Raw genomic sequence first — 23,448 nt, forward strand, 5'->3', positions numbered from 1 at the left:
AAGATCAATACCATCTATTGGCAGTGAACACATTAAAGACTGATTAAATCTGCTGAACTTCTTTGTCCTGAACAACTAATTAAGAATAATAGGTTGTCAGTCAATTCAGAAGCATAACATACTAATAAAATCACTAATGATTTATATCAGTATTTTTACAGTAGCTGATGAGAGTACTGACACCACACAGATTTAGCACAGCTAGTTGTTTTCATATGAAATATTACTCAAAACAGCAGTTCAGGAAATACTGGAAATAATTCCTACAAAGGAAAAACTGTTGCACAGAATGGCAACATTTGCTGGCTCACTGTATTTAAACTTATTTCCTCAACTTTCATTGGAGATAATATTTCTCATTCAATCAATTCAGTTTTCCTTTGCGGCATGACAAAATTACATAAAAACTCAAATGTTTTCATAAAAAATTGTAATACACAGAAAAATGTAAAACACCAAATACAGTTATTTTTTTAAAAAAATCTGCTCCTCCCCAATTAAAATTTAGTTTTTACACCAAAAAAGAGCAGTTCGGCCAATGGGCAGAAGGAAAATTTTGTGCGTACAAAAAATTTAAGTTAACTTTTGGTCCCTTTGGCTAACAAGGCACTAAAGATAGTGCACCAAATTATTTAATTCATTATACTAAGAATTTCAAATGCAAACAAAAAGCAGTCACTTTAGGTCTACCACTTAATTTTTTTAATTTTTGATAACTCTACAACTATTGCACATACATTAACTAAAGGCATAAAAGTCTTACATGGAACATAACATACATGGAGCCTTACACGAAACAACATAATTCAACCACTTTTAAAGCAAAAATTTCACAATTTACCAACATATAAGAATATATATATATATATATATATATAATGTTGTATGAACTTAAATCCATTTAGTGCGAATACAAGTTATTATTACTTGCGCAATTGCTGCAAAGTTAGTTAATAATAATTTATTTCCTAAACAGTATTGATTAATTGATTATATTATCTCCTAAGTTTAATTAAAGTAGAATTATTTTAAAAGTGTGCATCCATACTGGTAAGTTATATTTTGAAAGATGTTTTGAAGTAATTTGAAAGCAAAATGTAAGACTTTTATGCCTTTAGTTAATGTATGTGCAATGTTTTAACGGGGACTGGAGTTAAATCATCACGAAGAATAATATTACAATTGTAAAAGGAAAAATTAAAACATGTAATTATTGTCATTGATCGGAAATTAGTTGACTTTTCAAGGGGAACAAACCGACTCCCGTTCAATGAACAATAATTGATAAAAATACGTAAATATGAAAGTGTTTCGTCTTTACTCGAGTTATAAGTTAAAGCCAAACCGGCAATTCTAGTCAGGCCAAATATTTCCGCGAATAGTTGCTACTCAAAGAACTTATTCTCATGAAGCATTTTAGTCAATTCAATTTGGAGTAAAAATCAATTACTGTAGAGAAATCCTGTAAAACTCGAGTAACCGTCCCCAACACTATCATCTTTATGTATTTGAGTACTATATTATTTGTAGAAATTAAACATTGGAAATTGTCATTATGAAATCAAAATCAAAGTAAAGTTGAAATAAACATAGAAGATTATAAAAAAGATAATAAAAAAGATAAATAATGCAAACTTTGTAAAAACAAATCAAAGAAAACATAAAAATAATAAAGAGCTCACCAAGTATGAGGATGGGTGTGTGTGTATATATATATATAAATATGTTTGTATTTGTTGTGGACAATTGCAACCCACACACAAAAAAAAAAGGAGTTGCACAATTAAGATATTAATAGCAGTCCCATATACAAAATTTCAGCATTCTTCGGTTAATCGTTTATGAATTATGCAAGACACATACATACATAAACATCACAAAAAAGATCTCTTCTAAATCTATTTAAAAATCTGTTCTGAAAGTCTTATTCTGTCCATGTGTGGTGATCACATGCAAAAAAATGCTCAAATGGATTCAAAAAAGATATTTGCATTGAAATATGATAACGGAAGGTTTTCGTGATTACAATATCTCCTTTCCTTCATACGAGGAAGTAAAAATTAGAAGCTTTGCTGATCTATTGGGAGACGCAATGAAAAATCTCACAGCAAAATCAGAACTCGCAAATTACGGAAAGAGCCCGTAACATCTATGTTAAAATCTTGTAACAGTCATATAGCTTTAAATCTACACTTAAAATAACTTCATAATTATTATAAAAATTACCAGTTCTGAAAGTGCAGGTACTCTTATAGTACTGCATGCAAGATCATACATAGCTACTTTTATTAGCAAATTATTAGCCAGTTATTTGTTAAAAATATAGAAAAAAAAAGTTAGTGAAAAGTATACAGAATACAAATTAAAAGGAACTGATTATTTAATCACTGGAGTTAAAGAATTATTACAGACTTTATCCCCTTCAATTTAAAATTATGATTAAGAAATACAATGATTATTATTTTTAATCACTTTAGCAAAGAGACACATAAATTGTGCTTGTTACCACAGAATATTGGTTATAAATATTAACACATGAGAGCAAGAGATACATTTTTTAGTCAAACTTTTTTAAATAACTAGTCAGCAAAAATAAGAATAATGAAAGAATATTTTTAAACTGTTTTGCAATGTACTAAATTTAGGATAAAAATCAATATTTATTTATTTACATAAGGAAGGCAGAAGAGAAAAATATCAGTAAATCTACTTCAATCCAAATGCCTTTTGAAGAATTAAAGAAAAAAAAATAGCATACCTTTTCTTCACCAGCACTACCGCACAAATAACAAACACATGGTAGTGGTATATGTTGAGATGAAATGAGGGCAAAACCTTGAGAGGAGATTCGCTCAAAATCATAATCCTCCTGAGGAAAAGAAAGACAAGTAACCAACATTGTAGATTAAAGTTCAATTTATAAATTATTACACAACCAAGCAATCAAAGGAAATTTTCAGCTATTAAGCATTCAGAATTATTACGCTTGCTCAAATAATTTTTGTTAATAACAACATTTTTAAGATCCACCCTGCATAAATATTTTAGTATGATCAAAATATTCTGACACATTTTTTCACAAAGTTATACTTTTCAAATAAACAACTGCATGTACTTTTCAAATAAACTTAAGAGAATCGCCTGACATTCGAGTTCCAATGACAAAACATTGGAAAACTCTAAACTATGCCATAAAAGTAAACATATTAATTCCTTATACAGTACAAAGTCCGTAATCCGGACATCCATTACTCGGAATGATCTATAATCCGGACCTCAAAGCCACAATTTTTTTTTTTTTTTTTTTTTTTTTTTTTTTTTTTTTTTTTTTGTATGCTTTACACATGCGCGTTTAATGTATAACGAACGGTATAAGCTAGGCTGAAATTACCTTCACTGTTTCTAAGGCATTTCAGTTAATGTTGCAGATTGTGCTGTTCCTTAATCTTCTAATTGGATCCAACTTATTATTTTTTGCAGAATGTTAGAGCAATTTTACAAAAATTAAACTTGAACTTTCGATTATGTCAAAAAGAGTTTCCAATTCTGGAGCTGCCAAAGGATCTACAAAGTGAAAGCATGTTTCGATGTCCATCAAACAAAAAGTGGAATTGCTATAAAAAATGGATAAAGGCATATCCTTCTCAGAATTATGCGAGGAGTATAGCATTGGAAAGTCAACTGTTTATGACAGAAGAAAAAAGAACTTTTAGAATTTTTTATGGAAGCAACTTAAACAACTTACATTAAAAGAAATGTTTAATAAAGTAAAGAAATAAGTATTAAGCTTTTTTTTTTTTTTCCCTTGTATATTTTGATACCCTTTAGATCATAATTGCTCTTTATTTCATAAATTACGGTTTCATATTTTTAATTGATTAATTTCTGCATGCCATTTTACCAGATTTAAACTGATGATCTATAATCCCGAAAAACCCCTAATCCGGAATCGCCGAAGTCCCGATGAGTCCGGATTACGGACTTTGTACTGTATCATATGAAGCTAATAAATTTAAAAGCACGTTACACATATGCGCTATTATAATATTCTTTGGGAAATATATTTAAAATTTCTAAATGAGAAAGCACTAACATATTTAATGTTTCTTAAAATAAAAAGAATGATGATTAATTTGAATGTCCCTACTACTAATATACTATTTTAATATATCACTACTAATAATTTCCTGAACTTACCCAATAATCAGCATATATGTAATGCTTTTTCTTTTTACAATCATCATCATCATCCTCATCATCATCACCATTACTGTCTTGACCACCTGAACCTGCCGATCCATATGCATCCTAAATGAACAAACAAGTTTAAGCTCAAAGAAAAACATTCCAATTATTTATTACAATGCCACTGAAAACTCAAACAGATAAATGTAAATTTGCAAGGAAAAAACTGAAAACCTTAAGAATTTGAAAAGACAGAAGCATGCAGGTACACAAAAATCAGAGCTATATCAAATACAATGTAATTTCATGTAAATTACCTGATCTTGATTATACTGAATTTTCTTATAGCCGCTACTACTTTGCCTAGAGTTTTGATTCTTGGATCCACCAGAATAAGAGACAGTATCTTCATTTCCTTCCAGTGCTGCACCATACATTAAGGATGGAGCAAAACTAGCATTTTTTAGCTCAATAATACTTGACGAATCCTCATACAAAATGGTGTCACCAGTTTCTGAATACAGAGTGCTATCCATTTCTACACTGCCATCCATAAAAATTCTTTCCTGTGCAATATCAGATGATAAACTATCACATACCAAGTCTTGCAAACTAGTATCCACAATAAAATTATCACCATTATAAATAGATTCTTCAAAAATAGGATTAGTTACAACATTATCATCTGTGCACTCAGATTCTTGTAAAATGACTGGCTCAGAGACAATACTCTGCATAAGAGATGCATTTGCACAGCTGTCTGTTAAAGCATTATCATGAGGCACACTTATATTATCACTGCTACTGCTTGAACTTGAACTGCTGCTACTGCCGCTAGAACTACTGCTGCTACTGCTACCAGAACTGCCTGAGCTGGAGCTACTGGAAGATGAACTACAACTTGAACCGCAGCTGCTCCCATCAGGACTTGATGGAGAGCTAGAGGATGAAGTTAAAGAAGTGCCAATGCCAGAAGGACCATCACCTCCAAAGCTCGAGTGACCACCTGAAGGCTTACCTTTATCACCATTTTCATTTTGTAATACTTTTGAAGTTCTCCTTTCAGATGCAGGTAAAACTGGCCGTAAACATCGACGAAACCTATAAAAAAAGATAAGCTTAAATACTGGAATACTTACATACAGTTAAACAATGAAAGAAGAAAAAGATTCTGCAAGTTTTAACTGACTAGATAACTACATGAACGACCCAACCTGTAATAATAGGTTAAAAAGAGAAAAAAAAAAAAAAAATTTTTTTTTTTTTTTTTTTTCCCCCAATCCCTGATTAAAACAATTTTACCCTTAAATCAATTTTCAAATCTTCTCAGGCAAACAGAAAGCTAATTCTCATTAAAGAATTAAATTGATTAAAATTTTTCAGTTTTTCTTTACAGATTTAAATTTTTGAATTAAATCTCCTGAGTACTGATTGTTATGACTGAAATCTTTAGGGAGGAAACTGACATTTAAATACGTTATTTAAGTTAAAACTCTGTTGCTGCAACTCAACATGATGATGAAAATTTTGGTGTAATTATTGTAATTATTATTATAATCCTATTGGGAGGGAGGAAAATATTGCTCCCTCCCTCCCAATAGGAGGTACCAGCATTTTAATAAGGTAATACAAGCTGCTCAATCTTCTTGGTTCCATGGTTCTTCTTGATCTTTCTGCTGCTTTTGACAGAGTCTGGAGTCAGAAACTGATCAACCTTACAGGCATTACATCTAATGCTTTAATATGGATTAATGATTTTCTAAGGAAAAGAAGCTTTAAAGTCAGGGTTAATGGCAGTTTCTCCACCACTCACCATACCCGGGCGGGAGTTCCTCAGGGCTCCGTACTTAGCCCTCTTTTTTTTTTCCTTCTATACATGAATACGATTGACCCCCACATCAGTAAAGAAATCAAAGTTGCCTGTTATGCTGATGATGTTGCAGTCTGGAACACTCACTCAAATCTCTGAGTCTCACAAAAGGCTCTAAATATCTGTATGAAAGGCATTGAAATCTGGTCAAAAGATCTTAAAATTAATCCAGATAAAACAAATTTTTGTGTCTTCTCAACAGATAGAAAAAATAGAAGCTCGTTTCATCCTATTATAAAGCTATTAGGTTCTGAAATCAAACAAACTTCTAATCCCAAGTATCTTGGACTGACTCTAGATGCAGAGTTGAGATTCTCTAAACACCTTGAACATGTTTCGATAAAGGCACTGAAAAAGCTATACATCCTTAAAAGACTTTGCGGTGCCTCTTGGGGATCAAGACCAAAAACCCTCAAGAACACTTACACTTCCATTGTCAGGCCTGTTCTCGAATACGCAGCACCCATATGGGCATCGGTTAGGCCTACTGTTAAAGGAAAGATCGACGCTGTTCAATATAGGGCCTCTAAAATCATCACTGGAGCTGTTTCATCAACGAATAACATCAAAATTGAAAAGGAATGCGGCCTCGCCCCCTTGGAGAGCAGAAGAAAATTAATAACAATTAAATTTACCAACAAAATACAAACCCTTGCTGAACATCATATCTCAAGTAGAACCTTCAGGGCATGGAGTGACAATTGCAGGCTTGGCTTAAGAGATCCTCAACCCTCCAATATGACCAAGATATCAGAGATGACATCAACCACAAATATGAGACTCAAAATTTCCAAAGAGCCTTACAACATTCTGTGCCCTCTCCCTCAAACAAAAATTTATTTAAATCTCTTACAGCCTTGTACCAAGAAAGATCCCACTGCAATAATCAAAGAAAAGGGTGACATACCATTTGGGGAACTCACGACCTTAACTCAAGATCTCACGATCACCCACACAGACATCTCTTCCGACTCCAATCTGAACAGAGGAGGAATGGGAGTGTCCAGATAGAGTGCAGAAATGCCACAGTATTCCTGTTGGGAAAATCGCCTCCAACTATACATGCGAGCTCGTCGCCATCAAAAGTGCTCTGGAGATTTATCTCTCTAAAGAAGACCAGAGTTCCAAGGGCATCATCATCTTCTCTGACTGCAGATCAGCATTGCAAGCAAATCCAGAAGGGCAAATGTCAACTCAGTCATCAGATCATTGAACTCACAAATAAAATCATTGCTGCCTAAAGATCCTGCATCTTACAATGGATACCAGTTCATGTAAATATTTTTGGTAATGAGAAGGCCGATGAGCTTGCAAAGGCATCCCGTGAATCTCCTCAGCCATCCAACTGCCAATGCAGTTGCCAGCCATAGACTAATCGGTCAAGTTAAAGGAAACTTCATCCTGGAATTGAACTGTCAGGGTTCATACACATTTCTTCAGATGGAAATTAAGTACTTTTAAGGACCATTACTGAAAAAACTTAAGGACCTATGAGCAAATAGCAAATTAATAAATTCAATTAAAATATTATCTGTGCTTGAACTTCACTTTTGTAATACCACGCGAAAAACAAAATAGATCCGTAAGTAGTACGCATTATTATTAAACATAACTTAATTAACATAACTATTAATTAGTTTAAGCATAAAATATACTTTATGAAATTTATGAAACAGCATTAAATATTTTAGACTTACAATAGTTCAGTATATTTGAAAGAAGATAAGTAACATTTTATTTACATTTTACTAATAGTTAGTTTCATGTTAATTTTTTTTTATGTCTCATTACTTGCTTAGTAAATAGCAGGTAGATTTTATGTCAAGGGTCAAGCGATTTTATGTCAAGCGTTTAAAATGTGTGTGTGTGTGTGTGATTATGGCAAAGCCTCGACGGCTATCTGCCTAAAGGGGGGGATGCCTTCGTGGAGGACTTTCTAAGGGAAACTGGCTCGTATACACATTACACATGGGGAAAACCACGAAAACGCCCATGCAGCCAGCCCGTTCGCAGGATTCGAACCTCGGACCGAATTACCAGTGTTCAGCGACTTTACCGCTCGGCCAGTGATGGGCCCCATAGTTTAAAATGAGAAGTAAAATCATAATCCGAATGATTCATAACAAAAGACTGGCTGTTGTCACCGCTCCTGCTTGCCTAGAGAGAGACCTGCTGATCAGAACAAACCTGTAGGCACAGTTAGTAAGTTTTGAAAGTTAGCTGAGCTCTGTCTGACGCTGTTAGTGTCATAGCTTCGTGTAGAGTTCCAGGAGTTGTAACTCGGTTAATATACGAGGGCCATCCAGGAAGTAGATTACGTTTCCGTCTGTGTCCGCTAGGGGCGGGGCTAGCGCGGCCATCTTGGGGTCAGAGCGTTGCGCAGCTCAGTCTGCATCTAGCCGTGCTAGTGAGAGGTTCGTGCTGTGCTCCGTTCAGATACTGTGACGGTTTGAAACGTCTGCGTTAATTGAAAATCCCGCGAGCTGCGAGGTGCGCTCAGTAATAAGGTTTCTGACTGCAAAAAACTGTAAACCGATAGAAATCTATCGGCAGCTTCGTGAAGTGTATGGGGACAACATTATCACTGAAGGTGGAGTGCGTCAGTGGGTCATAAGATTTCAAAATGGCCGAACCAATGTTCACGACGAAGATCGAAGTGGGAGACCCAGCATAGTGACCGCCGAACTTCTCGAAAAAGTCGATGCTAAAGTCCGTGAAAATCGAAATTTCACAATAACGGAACTTTCTTTGAGTTTTCCACAAATTTCGCGAAGTTTGTTGCACGAAATCATCAGCGAAAAGCTTGGTTACCACAAGTTTTGTGCAAGATGGAAGGCAAGAAGAGGTAACGAAGTGGTTGAAGGCGCAGGCGGCCGAATTTTTCGACGAAGGAATTTCCAAGCTCGTACATCGCTACGATAAATGCCTTAATTTGTATGGTGACTATGTAGAAAAGTAGTATTTGAGTGTGGCTTTCATCTGTATATAATAAAATTTGTTTCCTATACTTTGTTTATTTTTTTATTCCAAAACGTAATCTACTTTCTGGATAGCCCTCGTACTTTAAAGTTCTATTAAGCCACTAAAGCACTAGAGGTGATAAGTTGTTTTTTATTTTAAATTTCACTAGATGCGAAGAATAACTTTTACATGAATTTTTATATTTTTGTGTTTTGTGTTCAAGTATCATTAAATATTTTACACTTATAATATAACTGGACATATTTGAAAGAAGATAATACATTATAATGTTAAGTTTTACTAACAGCTTTTTTATTTTTAATGTCTAATTTTGTCACATACTTGTTCAGTCTAGAGGTTTAGTTAATAGTAAGTAGATTTTATGTCAAGCAGCATAGGTTAAAAGGAGCGTTAAAATCATAATCGGCATGATTCATAACAAAAGACTGGCTGTTGTCACTGCTGCTCCTTACCTAGAGAGAGACCTGCTGATCAGAACAAAACTGAGAGGCTTAGTGGGCACGGTTAAGTAGTTTTGAAAGTTAGTTGGGCTCTGTCTGTTGCGGTTAGTGTCGTAGCTCCGTGTAGAGTTCCAGAGGTTGTAACCAAGTTAATATACTTTAAGGTTCCAATAAGCCACTAAAGCACCAGAGGTGACACTAAGTTGTTTTGTATTATTTTAGGTCTCACTAGATACTAAGAATAAGTTTTACATGAATTTTTACATTTTTGTGTTTAAACCTTGTGCCACGCTACGAAATAATGAAAGGCAATAACTCACTTCATTATGCAGAGATAATTTTTAAGAGTAAGCAGTTAGTTATGAATTAAATTATGTAGTTAGAAAACCTTAGTCAGTATGGATTTACATGATTACTATTATTTTTTTTATTTTTTATTTTTTAACAATATTGTTAAAAGTCCCTATTAAAATCCCAATCTAATAAAATTTCACACTTTAAAATACATGCAATTTATGTCATGATTCTTAAACGTTATTAGGATAATTATACATTAAAAGCTACAAAACATTTATGTTTTGTAGCAACAACACTCAACAAAATATTTATGCATCTTTTTAATTTGAAGCCTTCCCAGACATTTTGGCTTAATTTATATCAATTTTCTTCTCTTTAAACATCTTTCCTAACAATTAAAAATCTGTTTGAATACACAAACCAATGTTCTGACTAGTTTCTGTGTACTTTATCTCCAAAGTTATCAACCTCTCCACAATGTACCTATGAGGGTTTAATTAATTTGGTAAAAGTTAAATAGTCCAAAAACTCCTGATAGACATGAAGCAAGTTATCACTATGTCTCAAAGTAACTACAAAGTCAGATAAACATTTAAATAAGCCTCTTATTTAAAAAGAACTTAAAGGCGTGTTCTTATGCTAACCAATTCAATTGCAGTTTGTGGTCATATAATTAAACAAGAACTATCAAATTCAAACAAAAAAATGTGGACTAGTGGTCAAAGACTACACAATTTAATTTAAATTTAAGCTGGCTCAGTAACTCTATCGTCATAAAAATTCAAATGTCAGCAGCGATAATGCAATGACAAAAAGTTGCAAATTATCAGAGCTGGCAGGAACTAATGCAACGAGCAAGTGGATATTAAAAACACATTTCTGTCTTGCACACCAAAAACCTCAGTTTAAAAACTGCCTAAGCGATTTGCATTCTGGGGAGGAAATAGAAAAGGGAAATTATAGTAAAGGCTGAAATTATAAACAACTGGGTAATTTACATCATTAATACCTATATATATATATTTGAAGAATAATTTTTTTTTCTCTGTATGTACTCAGTTTCTAAGTTGCTAATTTTATTTCTTTAGTAATATGAACATTCAGGAGAAATAGGAAATATATATGGTAAGGGCAGGTTACAGAGTTAGTGTGGCAGAATTTTTAGCATTTAGTGACACACCGAGCAACAAAATGTAGAAATGGCAAAACTTTTAGAATTTAGAGCAGGCACTGGAAGCAGATCTTAGAAAGGCACTAGTCAGCAAAATTTAGAATCTACAGAGATAAGTTTAATATTCCACGTGATTGCACCAAGTGGGAAAATGCCTAGCATCAGACCTGTGTATGATACATTAAGACATATAAGATGAATCTTTTAAATTGCCAGTTTTCAATTTCTTTGTTAATAAAAAAATTCCTTTCTATAATGCCTGTCCATGTGATAAGATTAGAAGCATTTTTAATATTTTTCCTACTTGCGTCTAGTGAAAAGTAGAGAAAATAAAGGGAAGATAAGCATGTTAAGAAAAAGATTCTAGTATCAGAAGTAAAGCATTCAGATATTATGTTTTCATTGTTCTTCCAGATGTTCTCCAAAAAGTAAGAAATTCATTGCAAACTTTCTGCAAAATACATCCATTACATGTTAAAACCATAGAGACATTTTTCATTTTCTCACAATTTTCTAAAATCGTCTGGAATGGTGGGTCTATAAATCTTGCTTTCAAATCCTTCTAAACTTTCCAAGTTGCAATGTCTAATGTCCGGAAGAAAAATTACGCCTACCAATTTTGTAACAGCAAACAGCCAGAAATATTTTTTAAAAAAACCATATGGAAAAAGTGTGAAATTAATTTTATACAGAAAACTGATGCATATTCTGAGAATTCTGAACACTCTGAGACAATTACATGAGAAAACTCTTATCATGAAAAAATTTTTAAAAAAGATATTTTTTAATCAATATGTTTTTTTTAAATATAATTTCAATATATTACCATAATTTTAATGATATTTATCAAATGTTGGAATCAGGGTTCATAGCCACATTTTAGTTAAAAAAATAAGCACCTATAAGCACTTTTCAAGCACATTTTAAGGAAAAAATAAGCACTTGTCTAATTACATTATACACAACTGCATAACCTTAAAAGAAAAATTAGACTTGTAATTTAAAATATGAGCAATGCAATATTTATTAAGAAAATTAGCATTACCTCAACCACGGAAAACAATTAACTTTTATTTTTAAATTTTAAATGACAGTTCAATTTACAGAATTAGTTTACAATGAGAGGGAAAAAACTATGTAGAACTAAACTATATTACTAGATTTAATGATGAAATTTCAGTTCAAAATATATAAATAATAATAAGCCATATTAATTGTATTCGTTTGGCACCTAATAATAAGTACAATTTATTTTTCCACTCATATTAATATTTAAATAATTTAACTTAAATCAAAATTCTGAACATTTTCTACATTTTCATTGCATAACAATTTTCCCTTAACATATATTCCAAGCAAAGTAATTTAAAGTAAAATAGAGGCACATTTCTGAAATCAGAAGAAGGATAATTGCTTCATGCAGTCTCCTTTAACAGTAAAAGCCCACCAGCGGCCGAGCAGTACAGTCACTGAACACTGGTAGTTCGGTCCGAGGTTCAAATCCCGCGAACGGGCTGGCTGCATGGGTGTTTTCGTGGTTTTCCCCATGTGTAACGTGTATACGAGCCAGTTTCTCTTAGAAAGTCCTCCACGAAGGCAGATAGCCCTCGAGGCTTTGCCATAATTACACACACTTTAACAGTAAAAGCTTAACTAACCCGCATACTCGGAAATAGCCGGATAGTAACTGGAAAAAGAGGAGTGGGGGAGATTGTAGCCGTTCTTTAGATTTCTCGGCTAATAAATGATTTTGACATTTCGATATGTGCATCATATAAAAATAGACCAACGGAACTGAGAAATATACTGCTTAGAAAGCACAGTAAAACTCTTTTAAGTGTTCATAAACAAATCTCAGAATGAACATCAAAATTAATTATCTCTGCAAAATACCACAAACGTTATTGCGCAATACGTGCGGCATAATTCTTCCATGTGTGATATTACGCAATCGGAATCAACAGCTGCCGGTATTCGAAGAATAAAGAACTAAATAAAGGAAAAGAAAGAGACTTACTAATCCGGGATGTTTCTGATTGTAATTTTCAACAGACTGCGTTAAATTTCCGGAAAAGAATCAATCTTCGCATGGGTTGGGTAGACTGCAAAATACCGCAAACGTTATTGCGCAATACGTGCGGCATAATTCTTCCATGTGTGATATTACGCAATCGGAATCAACAGCTGCTGGTATTCGAAGAATAAAGAACTAAATAAAGGAAAAGAAAGAGACTTACTAATCCGGGATGTTTCTGATTCTAATTTTCAACAGACTGCGTTAAATTTCCGGAATAGAATCAATCTTCGCATGGGTTGGGTAGACGGCAAAAACTTTTAGTCCTATTCAATCCAGATTGGACAGTGACCAAAAAAAAAAATGTCTGCTGCTTCAATATTACAGATTTTGCGGAGAAAGGGGAGAACCTCCCAATCTCCGTACTGTATAATGTAAAAAAAAAAAAAAAAAAAAAAAAAAATTATAATAAATAAATAAAAATAAAAATTTTGACTATTCGATTACTTTCCTTTTTATTCTTTCTTTATTTTAGTTTCCTTTATTTAAGCCATTCCGAATATTATTCCCTAGAAAGCTAATCTGTGTAAAAAAACACACCCATTTTTAAAAGTTTATCTATACTTCAGTAGTTACTGCAACTATATTATTATAAATATTCATGCATATGCTTATAATATAATATAAACATAACAATTATAATAAACACGAATATGAACTGACCACGCGGAACGAGAATGCAATCTACCACTTTCGCAATTCTTTGACTATAGAACGACGTGTGCACCTGTCTGTACTCTCCGCCCACACCAAAGGTTATGTTAATGCAGAGAAAGGGGGGAAAAGCTATTTCCGGGAGTATGATTCACCGTTTGACATTCCATATTAGGAAGAAAAGTTGTTTATTTAGTTTCGGCTTTGGTATGGAAAAAAATGCGCATTCATTAAAAAAAAAAAAAAAAGCACTAAAAGCAAAAATAAGCACTAAAAACAAAAAAAAGGGGGGGAGGCTTTAAAGAAAAAGTAAGCACCTATAAGGGCCTTTATATTTTATTTTCAAATATAAGGACTTATAAGCACTTGTAAGGACCGCTACGAACCCTGTGGAATGTTTAAAAAAAACATCGTCGAAAAATTCTCAAACCATGGAAATTAAAATTTTCTATAGAAACTAATCTTAAAAATCGCCAAAATGTTGATAAGTCGCCAAATTTAAAGCCGTTCAATAAAAGAATTTCACATCCCCAAATGCGAAAAGTTGTTTAAGAGCTCTTCATTAGAAAAAGTGAAATAATTTCGAAATACTTGTTTCACTTCTTGCTCAGAAACTCTAGTATCCCACTATTTATATTAGAAATAGGAACAAATCATAACCCATTCAAATAACCATATTTATCAGTAAACCGTCAAAAATATACCTCCAAACTGCTAATTCACACTCAAAATGGCAGTTGTAAAAACAGACAGAAATTTCACAGGATTCAAATTAAGGACCTTCTGCCGATTTTCGCCAAAATTAAGAACTTTTAAGGACCAAAAATCGATTCTAAAAAACTTAAGGACTTTTAAGGACTCTTAAGGACCGTACGAACCCTGACTGTGACAGAGCCATATCGACTATCATAACCAGACTTAGGACAAATCACTTAAAAGGGATGAGGGTTTCTGCAGACGGACAGCATAGTTACACCAACATTTGTCCTCATCGCCCAGATGACATCCCACTGTCTCGCCATCACATCTTCAGCTGCCCAGCAATCTAGGCCAGACTGTTTAACATTGGCATTGAAGACCCAGTGGACCTACTTTATACTGATAGAGCTGCCGAGGTTGCAAAAGCTGTCTGACAGCTTCGAAGCTATATAATTGCACTTTGTCATAGACATGACATCATCATCATCAATACAAGCTGCTGAAACTTAATGCAGTTTTCATAAACTTCTCAAATGTTCATCTATTTGCTTGAATGAAATTGACAGAGGATATTTTATGCTACAAACAGCACAAGCCTTTTTAAATGGGTTTTTAAGTAATAAATAGGTATGTATGATATTATCTTGTTTTTAAACATTTTTAAAAATCATGAAGTGTCACAGGAATTACATAAAATAACAAGCAAATTTAATTATATAGCACAGTTTGCACCAAGACATCAAATATTATCTTCTTGATGTTTTAGAAAGTTCTAAGGCCAAGTGATGATTTTTCAAAACAGTTTTAACAAGATTTGGAATTAAATTCTATGAGGAAAACTAAACATTAGCCTTTTTACACCCACGCATCCACACACACACACACACACACACACACACAAAAATGAAAGAATAAAGTTCCCCTTATAAGCCTATAATCTTGAAGCATTGAATGTCACTGTTTTGCAAATAAGTACTTAAGTTATTGTTTAGATGCGGAATTCATTTCCATATAAAAAAAAAAATCAGGTTAATCATATTTAAAAAGCATTTTTTTTTTTTTTTAATCTTTTCCTTTGTTTCTAAGTACCACTCGATTTTGCTAACTAGTTCTCTGTTTCAATCAAAATTTCTCCAATGTAATTTATTGCTGTCAATGTGTTAAAATGAAAAATGGCACTGCCATTGAAAATGCTTATACTTTACCTTGCTTTATAAAGGCAATGCTGTTATTTTGTTCTTCCTCTTCTGAAGATATTTCCATCACATCTTTTCACCTTTTTATTTTTTTAATTTTTTTGGCTTCTTCTGAAGATAAGAACATACCTCTTATGCAAGTCTAATAATTACCCTTCATTTTTAACTTTTTCTAGTCCACAGTTTTGCCTAGCAACACAAAGAAAATAAACAAAATTACTCCCTATCATAACACTCAAAGCTTCTGGCTGCATTCCAATCTGGCCAAATTTTCCTCCAGATTGAATTCACAGTCCTGTAAGTCACTTGCTGCCATGCTTTGTTAATGGAAAATATTAAAATAATATCCTATTATTAATTATGTGGCACTGATTAGCTCAAAACCTTCGAAAATCATATATCGTAAATTTGAGTATTCATAACTTGAGATATCATTTGCCATCATCGAGCACTTTTTTTCAGATAATTTGTCTGTGAAAAAAAAACTGTTCGTGTAATGAATTCGAGGTTCCCCTGTAATTTCCTTTTTCTTTTGGTCCAGTTACAAACTTGGCAATTTTTTATTTATTCCCAGTACTAATTTTGAAAGTACAAACTCACTTTTGGTGACTTGCACTCCAGCTTAGATAAATGAAACAATCATTATAAAATTTTTATGTACGAAACAGGGTTGCGACTTAAAGAGGAGAATGAAATTCCTTGACTTCTCCAGGTGTGTTTTGAGAAAATTCCAGTCTATCCACATACAGCGCGTTGGCTGCGCTGAGAGGTAAATTAATTATCGTACCACTTGAAAACACAAAAATTTGCCAATTGCATATGACTTATATATATAATCCTGAATCTCCTCCTCCTATTATAGCTATAAGTTGTTTTCTCCACTGAAGATTAAGATTAGAATCTGCCCAATCTGGATTTAAAAAAATGAGTACCCCCCCCCCCCAGATATTTTGCAGCTAAACGAAAGAAAGAAATCTATTTAATGATATTTTAAAATAAATTGAGGTATTTTATATTTATCTAGCAGCATACATAAACAAAAATATGTGCATTAAATTTTGTAATAGTATGTCATCATACTGCTAAATTTAGTTTCAGAATTAAGCCAGAGAAATTTGCCTGAAATTTGAAAGTATTATTAACTAATAATAAATAAATTTAGAGGAAAGAAGAACATTAAATGATATAAATAACATTAAAATGAAGTTAATTACTTAAAAATTGAATTACAATAATCAATGCTATTTTGGCTAATATTAGCCTAGATGACTCGTTACTTTTTATTTTACTGCAAAATGAAAAATAAGCCATTTATTAAAATGGGGGGGGGAAGTTTAAAAGATTTTGCGGTAAAATCCTAGGCTTCGCTACGGCCTTTGTACAATTTTGAAAACTGCCGCCAAAACCAAAATGACCGGTTTACTACCCAAAACCTTCTTAAACAGAGACTAAGAGACAGAAAGAGGTAACTGTTGTTACTGCTCATCATAATGTCGATAAATTCCATGTGTACCATACATGGAGGTTAGAATAAAGAAATATGTATTGTTACGATAAAAAAAACTTCTCTGCAACAGGAATGGCTCCATCTCAACGTAGAGGGAAACAGCTGCGTATACACAAAATACGAGGGTTGGAACTTTAATAGTGGCAACACAGCTGAAAAAACGCTATGCAACAAAACCAAAGAATATCCTGTATACCACATGTGAACTACATACTTACCTTATCTCTCAGCAAAAAGACTCGTTCTGCCTACGTCACGCGCATGCAGAGTGATGCAAAGAACAGATTATTGTATTAGCTCGCGGTCTAAAGTAAGTGTTGTCAGGATGTTTTCAAAACAAAAACAACGATGTTGGATAAAAATTTAATGTGCCAAGGGTCATACAGCATGACTGTGTCATCAAGGGCTTCAAGAGGCTTGCGGGGAACCTGCATTGCCTTACAGAACCGTAGCAAGATGGGTGAAAGCATTCAATGAAGGATGCCAAAACGTGGCAGACGTGCTGCGGCCAGGTCGTCCGAATGTCAGCGATGCAGACGTGCAAGCTGTTGCCGCACTAATGGACAGTGATCGCAGCCAAACGATTCGTCAGCTGGCCGGACAAACAGGATTAGTGCATATGACTGTTCTGCACATTCTGAAGGAACGCCTGTCCATGAGAAAAATTGCTTCCTGATGGGTTCCACATCAATTGACAGATATGCAGAAATGGCTACGATACGTTGCTGCACAAACCCACCTGGAGCGCTAAGAGCGTGAAGGAGATGCTTTTTTACGCCGTATCATTACACTGGATGAGACTTGGGCCCGATCGTACCAGCCAGAACTGAAACGCCAATCAAACAAATGGCATCATCACGGACACCACAACGTTCAAAATTTCGTCAGAACCCCAGCAATGTGAAAGTTATGGTGATTCTCGTGTACGACTGAAATGGTGTCATCCTAACGCATACCGTTCCCTCACAGCAGACCGTCACTGCGCAGTATTACTGCTCATTTTTGGAGCACAATCTCAGACCAGCTTTGAGAAAAAAAACGGCGACACTTTCTGCAGAACGCTCCTTTCATTTTGCATGACAATGCTCGGCCGCATGCAGCGCAAGCTGTGACTGATTTGTTCAAGCGATGGGGCTGGGAAGTGCTTTACCATCCACCATACTCCCCAGATCTAAGCTCTTGTGACTATGACTTAATTCCCATACTTGCCAACCTATGACACTCAAAAATCAGGAGATTTTTTTAAGAAATCAGGAGATTTTTCACAATGTTAAAAAGACTTTTTAAATGATAAAAATATAGTTTTTAATAATGAATTAACTTTAAATAGTTACTAAGTCATAAATGCAAGCAAAACAAAAATACCTTAGACATAAAAAACATTTTTATTACTTTCATCGTTTAAAAAAAAAAAAAAAAAAAAAAAAAAAAAAAAAGGGCGCTTTAATCAGTTTTCATACAAATGTTATGGACAGTGGCAGATTTTGTTCTCGTTAAGAAAGAAACTTCATAATTTTGTTCATAGCAATTGCCACGTAGGCCTGCTTTCACTAATAAAAATTTTTCTAATGTGTCATCACTAATATTAGATCTAAATTTAGTCCTCGTTTTCGCAACAACACTGAAAATCCTCTCACACTCTGCATTACTATGGGGAACTGTCAAGATGGCCAGCATAATTCTAGAGAGTTCACTATATTTTAAAATTCCATCAGCACCTTTCAATTTTCCAATTAACCTCCACTGGGTGTCAATCCTAGCTGATTTTATAACTTCATCCAAGTTTTCTAATTGTAAACTGCAAAATTACTACTGCAATTTTTCAGTTATAACATCATCTTTCATGACTAAATGAAGTAAGACTAGAAATATATTCGAGAAATATCTTATATCAGAAAAAGATGCATTTACTAGAGCAGAAACATCTGTAACGTTAGCATGCAAAATCATTTAATCGTTGATTGGAAATTTATGAAGTATGCAATCACGTACTCGGCAGAAGTAACTTCTAAAATGGATATAAAACTTATTTTTGTCTTAATCAGAAAGGTCTTCCACTACTTTTTTAGTTGCAGCTCCTGTTACCAAATCTTCATCTGATTTTCTATTTGACCATAAATTACATCATATATAGAATTAGAAAACAAAACAAAGATTGGTTTTACAAACTTTGATAAAATGTCTTTAAACAGATCATAAATCATCGATTGCAAAACATGAATTAATGGAATTCTGCTTTGTAGAATTGTAATCAGAACATCGAATGATGGCAAAATGAATTGTAAAAAAAAAAAAAAAAAAAAGCTTTGTTAAGGTCCGAAGAAAAAAACATAAATATTTGTTCTTCACAAGATAAACTTACAGTAATCGGAAAATGTTTCGTGTGTTGAGCAATTTTTTCTTTTATTTTGAGAGAAATTTGTATCAGCTTTAAGCTTATATTTTGCAGTATTATTTTGAGAACTGCCAGTTGAATTGCTGAATGATGCAGAAATTACAAAAAATCAAAATTTTTCTCATTTCAGTATTATGCAGCTGTTGGAACTGTTTCAATTTTTCCTTTCTTTTAGAACTCCTTTCAAGATAATAATAAATATCAACAATGTGTTCATCCACATTTAATGGTAAAGAAGCTGCCTCTTTTTCAGCTGCTAAATTTAAGAGGTGACAGGTGCACCTCATAATCTGCAAATCTGAATTTGCCTTTCTTAAGATGCCTGCAACATCAGCCTTCAAGCCTACCATTACTGGTGCATTATCGGCACCAAGCGCTAAGCAATTATCCAGAGGGACTGCATTTTATTTTAAAGTTTTAATAATTAGCTGTGCTATATTAAAGCCTGTCGAATGTCCTTCTAAAGTGGGGACAGAATGTAAACTGCACTCAATTTCTGAAGACTCTGGATTAAAAAAAGAAACAACAATTGGATACAGTTTTGAATTGGTATTATTGCTTCCATCCGTAGAGAGGCAGAACGGAGCTGTTTTAATGCAATCAATAACTGAATATTTATTTTTCAAACCCATTTGTTTAACAATTGCACCTGTTTTGGTCCTTGCACTTGAGTATTTCTTAGCGATTTCACTATCGGGAAACATTTTTCTAAATAAAGCTGCAGCGTGATCCGATGCATTCAGTGGCAGGTTGTGCTCCAGTAAAAAGGCAGAGAACAGACATTCTGCATTAATCACTTTTTGGTCTTTTGTTTCCGAAGAAAAATTTAATTTTTCGTTTTTTCAAAACAACGCATGTTGTCCTTTTGTTTTTGTGTACGCACATGTTTGAGAACATCTGCCCTTCCACCAAGCGAAATCGAAAAATTGCAACGACAGATGGTACACCTCGCAAATTTATTACATTTCCTTGAAGAAATAATGGAAGGAAAGTCAACTGTGTACGATTTTTGAAACGTGCACGAGTCTTTCACCTTTCTCGCAGACATATCAAAAGACGATAATTTCTAAAACTTTCCTAAAGGCACGTGTACTCACACAACTCAGGACAAGATGAACGAAATAGCGAAAGAACGTCCAAAGAACGGCCAACGGCCTTGAGCTTGCTTTGTGCTCATTGGCTAATATATGCAGGATGACACGCAGTGGAGCTCGATCCCCATTGGACAACTGGAGAACGAAGTTTCTGGATACGTATGCTGTCGATCACAAAGCAGAAATTCTCATCTGATACGCAAGGTTTCATTTTAGATATAATCTAGAGAAAAATCACTTTTTTTTGTTCATATAACGAAGTATTAAGCCAAGTTCCATAAAAATCCTGAGAAATATTAAGAATAAGAAAAAGTCGGGAGAAATATATTGTAAATCGGGTTGGCGGGAGAGCGGTCGAAAATCGGGAGAGTTGGCAACTCTGAATTCCTAAGATGAAGGAACCACTTTGTGGCACTCGCTTCCAAACTGTTCCTGAGATTCTTGCGGCAGTAGACCGGTCCATTAAAACTATCAACAAAACAGGTGCTGCTACAGGTATTCTGTGACTTCCACATCGTTGGAAACGGGTTCTACACAATGCTGACGACTATATTGAAGGACTGTAAAACATGGTGACATGAATCACTTTTGTATTCCTTGTAAATAAATAGTTGCCACCATTAAAGTTCCACCTGTCGCCGAAGCTCGCGAAGTTCGAAGGTCAAGTTTATCAAGATTCTATAAAATGAATATTATTAAAAATTTCCTTAAACTTTAAAGGAAAAGGAAATATTTTTTGCGCGAATAAATTAATTAATAGATTAGCTATTTTGAGCAAAAAAAAACAAAAAAAAATACGAAAATCCGAGTATAATTTATTGCGAAAGTCAAAGAACGTTTCTTCTTAACACATGCTTCCCAAACCCAGTACACATCCTGAAGGGGGAAATTCTCACCGTCAGGTTCCATCGCCAATTCCCTTGGTGACTTTTTCCCTCTGCTTTCTAACAGCACTCTAGCAAACTGATTTACATTATGTCTCTGAAACCTACCTTTCTTTATGTAGACATTCTTACATTCGAACAAAGTACATGGGGGCTATTCTAGCCTCCATGGAAATGTATATTAGGATTAAACCGATTTTGTTGTATACAAGAATGGGAAGGTATTTTCTTTAGTTCAACATAACCTGCACATGCGAGTCTTAGGATTCTTGAGGTTACTGGAAACCAAACTTGGCGGAAACTTGCTTTGACTTTCTAAAAGACAATCGGATTGGAACTGCGAAAATTGAGTCTACGCCAGGCGCCCAAATGACACTCATTCTATACATAATTCGCCAACAAAGCCATCACTTCCAACATTGGCGCAAATCTCACTTTTTGAGGTATTGCCGTATGACATTCCTTGACTCTTCCAGATTTTAACTAAAATATTTAAACTCCCTTACTTTTTTGGTCAATTTTTGAATACCCGGTTTTCCAGGTAGCATGGCAACCCTGATGAAATTTATAAAATTTTATAATTAAAAAATAAATTATAAAAATATTCAGTTTGCTTACTAAAATAAAGTTTACAAATACAAAACACATATGCTAGCAAAAAAATTAACTTACATGCATGCTTGTTTGATCAGATTAGGTCCACCAAATTTCTTTTTGTCCCTAAAATAAGAAACAAGAAATATAAAAAATCACTAGAAAATTAAGTAAATGTATTAATTATGCCTACGAAAAACTATAAATATTAATACAGCATTTTTTTTAAAGTTAGATAATTATGACAAACGTGAGAGTTACTTTTGCAAATCTAAAACAGCTTAAGAAGCTTGAAATACTTTTCAAACTATTTTAATGAAGTCAAATTTTAAAAGTTCTCACTTTTTGGACAAAAGCAATACACAAATAGAAAATATTTAATACACTTTTTACATCTTCAATGAAATTTAATATAACTCAAAAGAGATTGGTGCAAAATTCGAGGTAAAAAGTATTGTCATAAAATATCCCCTTTGCTTTTTTATAAGCTTTGATTTAAAACTTACTCACTGTGTTCACTACTATGGTTAAAGATTTGCAGTTGTTTCAAAGCTTGATTTAAAATTTAAAGTTAGGACGATTTTTACTAATACCCTCTTCCCCCCCAAGAAAATAAACTCTTTAAATTTTATTGTTTGCACTATCAGACACAAAGGGGGGGGGGAATCTGCTAAATGACATTTTGAACCTAATTTTTGACTTTTTTCTTGATTTTTACCCACTATCTGACATTTATTATTTTAAAATTTCTACATCTAGAAAGTAATAGTTTTCACTATTTTCACAGACTATAAAACTAATATTTTGCCTTTTTTTTTTTTTTTTTTTTTTTTTTTTTACAAAAAATGATAGAAGGATATTAATTGGGTATTTTCTATATCAATAAAAAAAATGCAGTACAGTACAAATTCCATAATCCGGGCTCGTCGGGACTTCGTCGATTCCGGATTATAGATCATCAATTTAAATCTGGTAAGATGGCATGCAGAAATTATACAATTAAAAATATGAAGCCATAATTTATGAAATAAAGAGCAATTATGATCTAAAGGGTATCAAAATTTACAAAAAAGCTTAATATTTATTTGTTTACTTTATTAAACATTTCTTTCCATGTAAGTTGTTTAAGATGCTTCCACAAAAAATTCAAAAAGTTCTTTTTTCTTGTGTCATCCAGTGCCATACTTCTCACATAATTTTGAGACGGATATCCCTTTATCCATTTTTTTGCAGCGATCCCACATTTTGTTTGATGGACATCGAAACATGGTTTCGCTTTGAAATTCCTTTGGCAGCTCCAAAATTGGAAACTTTTTGACATAATCGAAAGTTCAAGCTTAATTTTTATAAAATTGCTCTAACAGTCTGCAAAAAATTATAAGCCGGATCAAATTAGAAGATTAAGG

At 33.5% G+C, this 23,448-nt stretch overlaps 1 protein-coding gene across 3 annotated transcripts in view; it reads right to left on the reverse strand.

Moving 5' to 3' along the window:
- trx (histone lysine N-methyltransferase trithorax) overlaps positions 1–23,448 on the reverse strand; it is a 215,579-nt gene that overhangs the window by 148,843 nt on the left and 43,288 nt on the right. For all 3 annotated transcript variants that reach the window (XR_015041387.1, XM_085817559.1, XM_085817560.1), the window contains 4 exons: positions 22,121–22,168; positions 4,503–5,286; positions 4,198–4,308; positions 2,759–2,869 (listed from right to left, as the gene is read on the reverse strand). Coding sequence is in view for 2 of the 3 variants with exons in the window: in XM_085817559.1 (XP_085673685.1) it covers positions 2,759–2,869; positions 4,198–4,308; positions 4,503–5,286; positions 22,121–22,168 (1,054 nt within the window). In the remaining variant the exon portion in view is untranslated. The remainder of the gene's footprint in view (positions 1–2,758; positions 2,870–4,197; positions 4,309–4,502; positions 5,287–22,120; positions 22,169–23,448) is intronic.

The sequence above is a fragment of the Stegodyphus dumicola genome, chromosome 5 (genome assembly GCF_044657685.1).
Source record: "Stegodyphus dumicola isolate Sdum_Otavi_A_Nest chromosome 5, ASM4465768v1".
Taxonomy (NCBI): Eukaryota; Metazoa; Arthropoda; class Arachnida; order Araneae; family Eresidae; genus Stegodyphus; species Stegodyphus dumicola.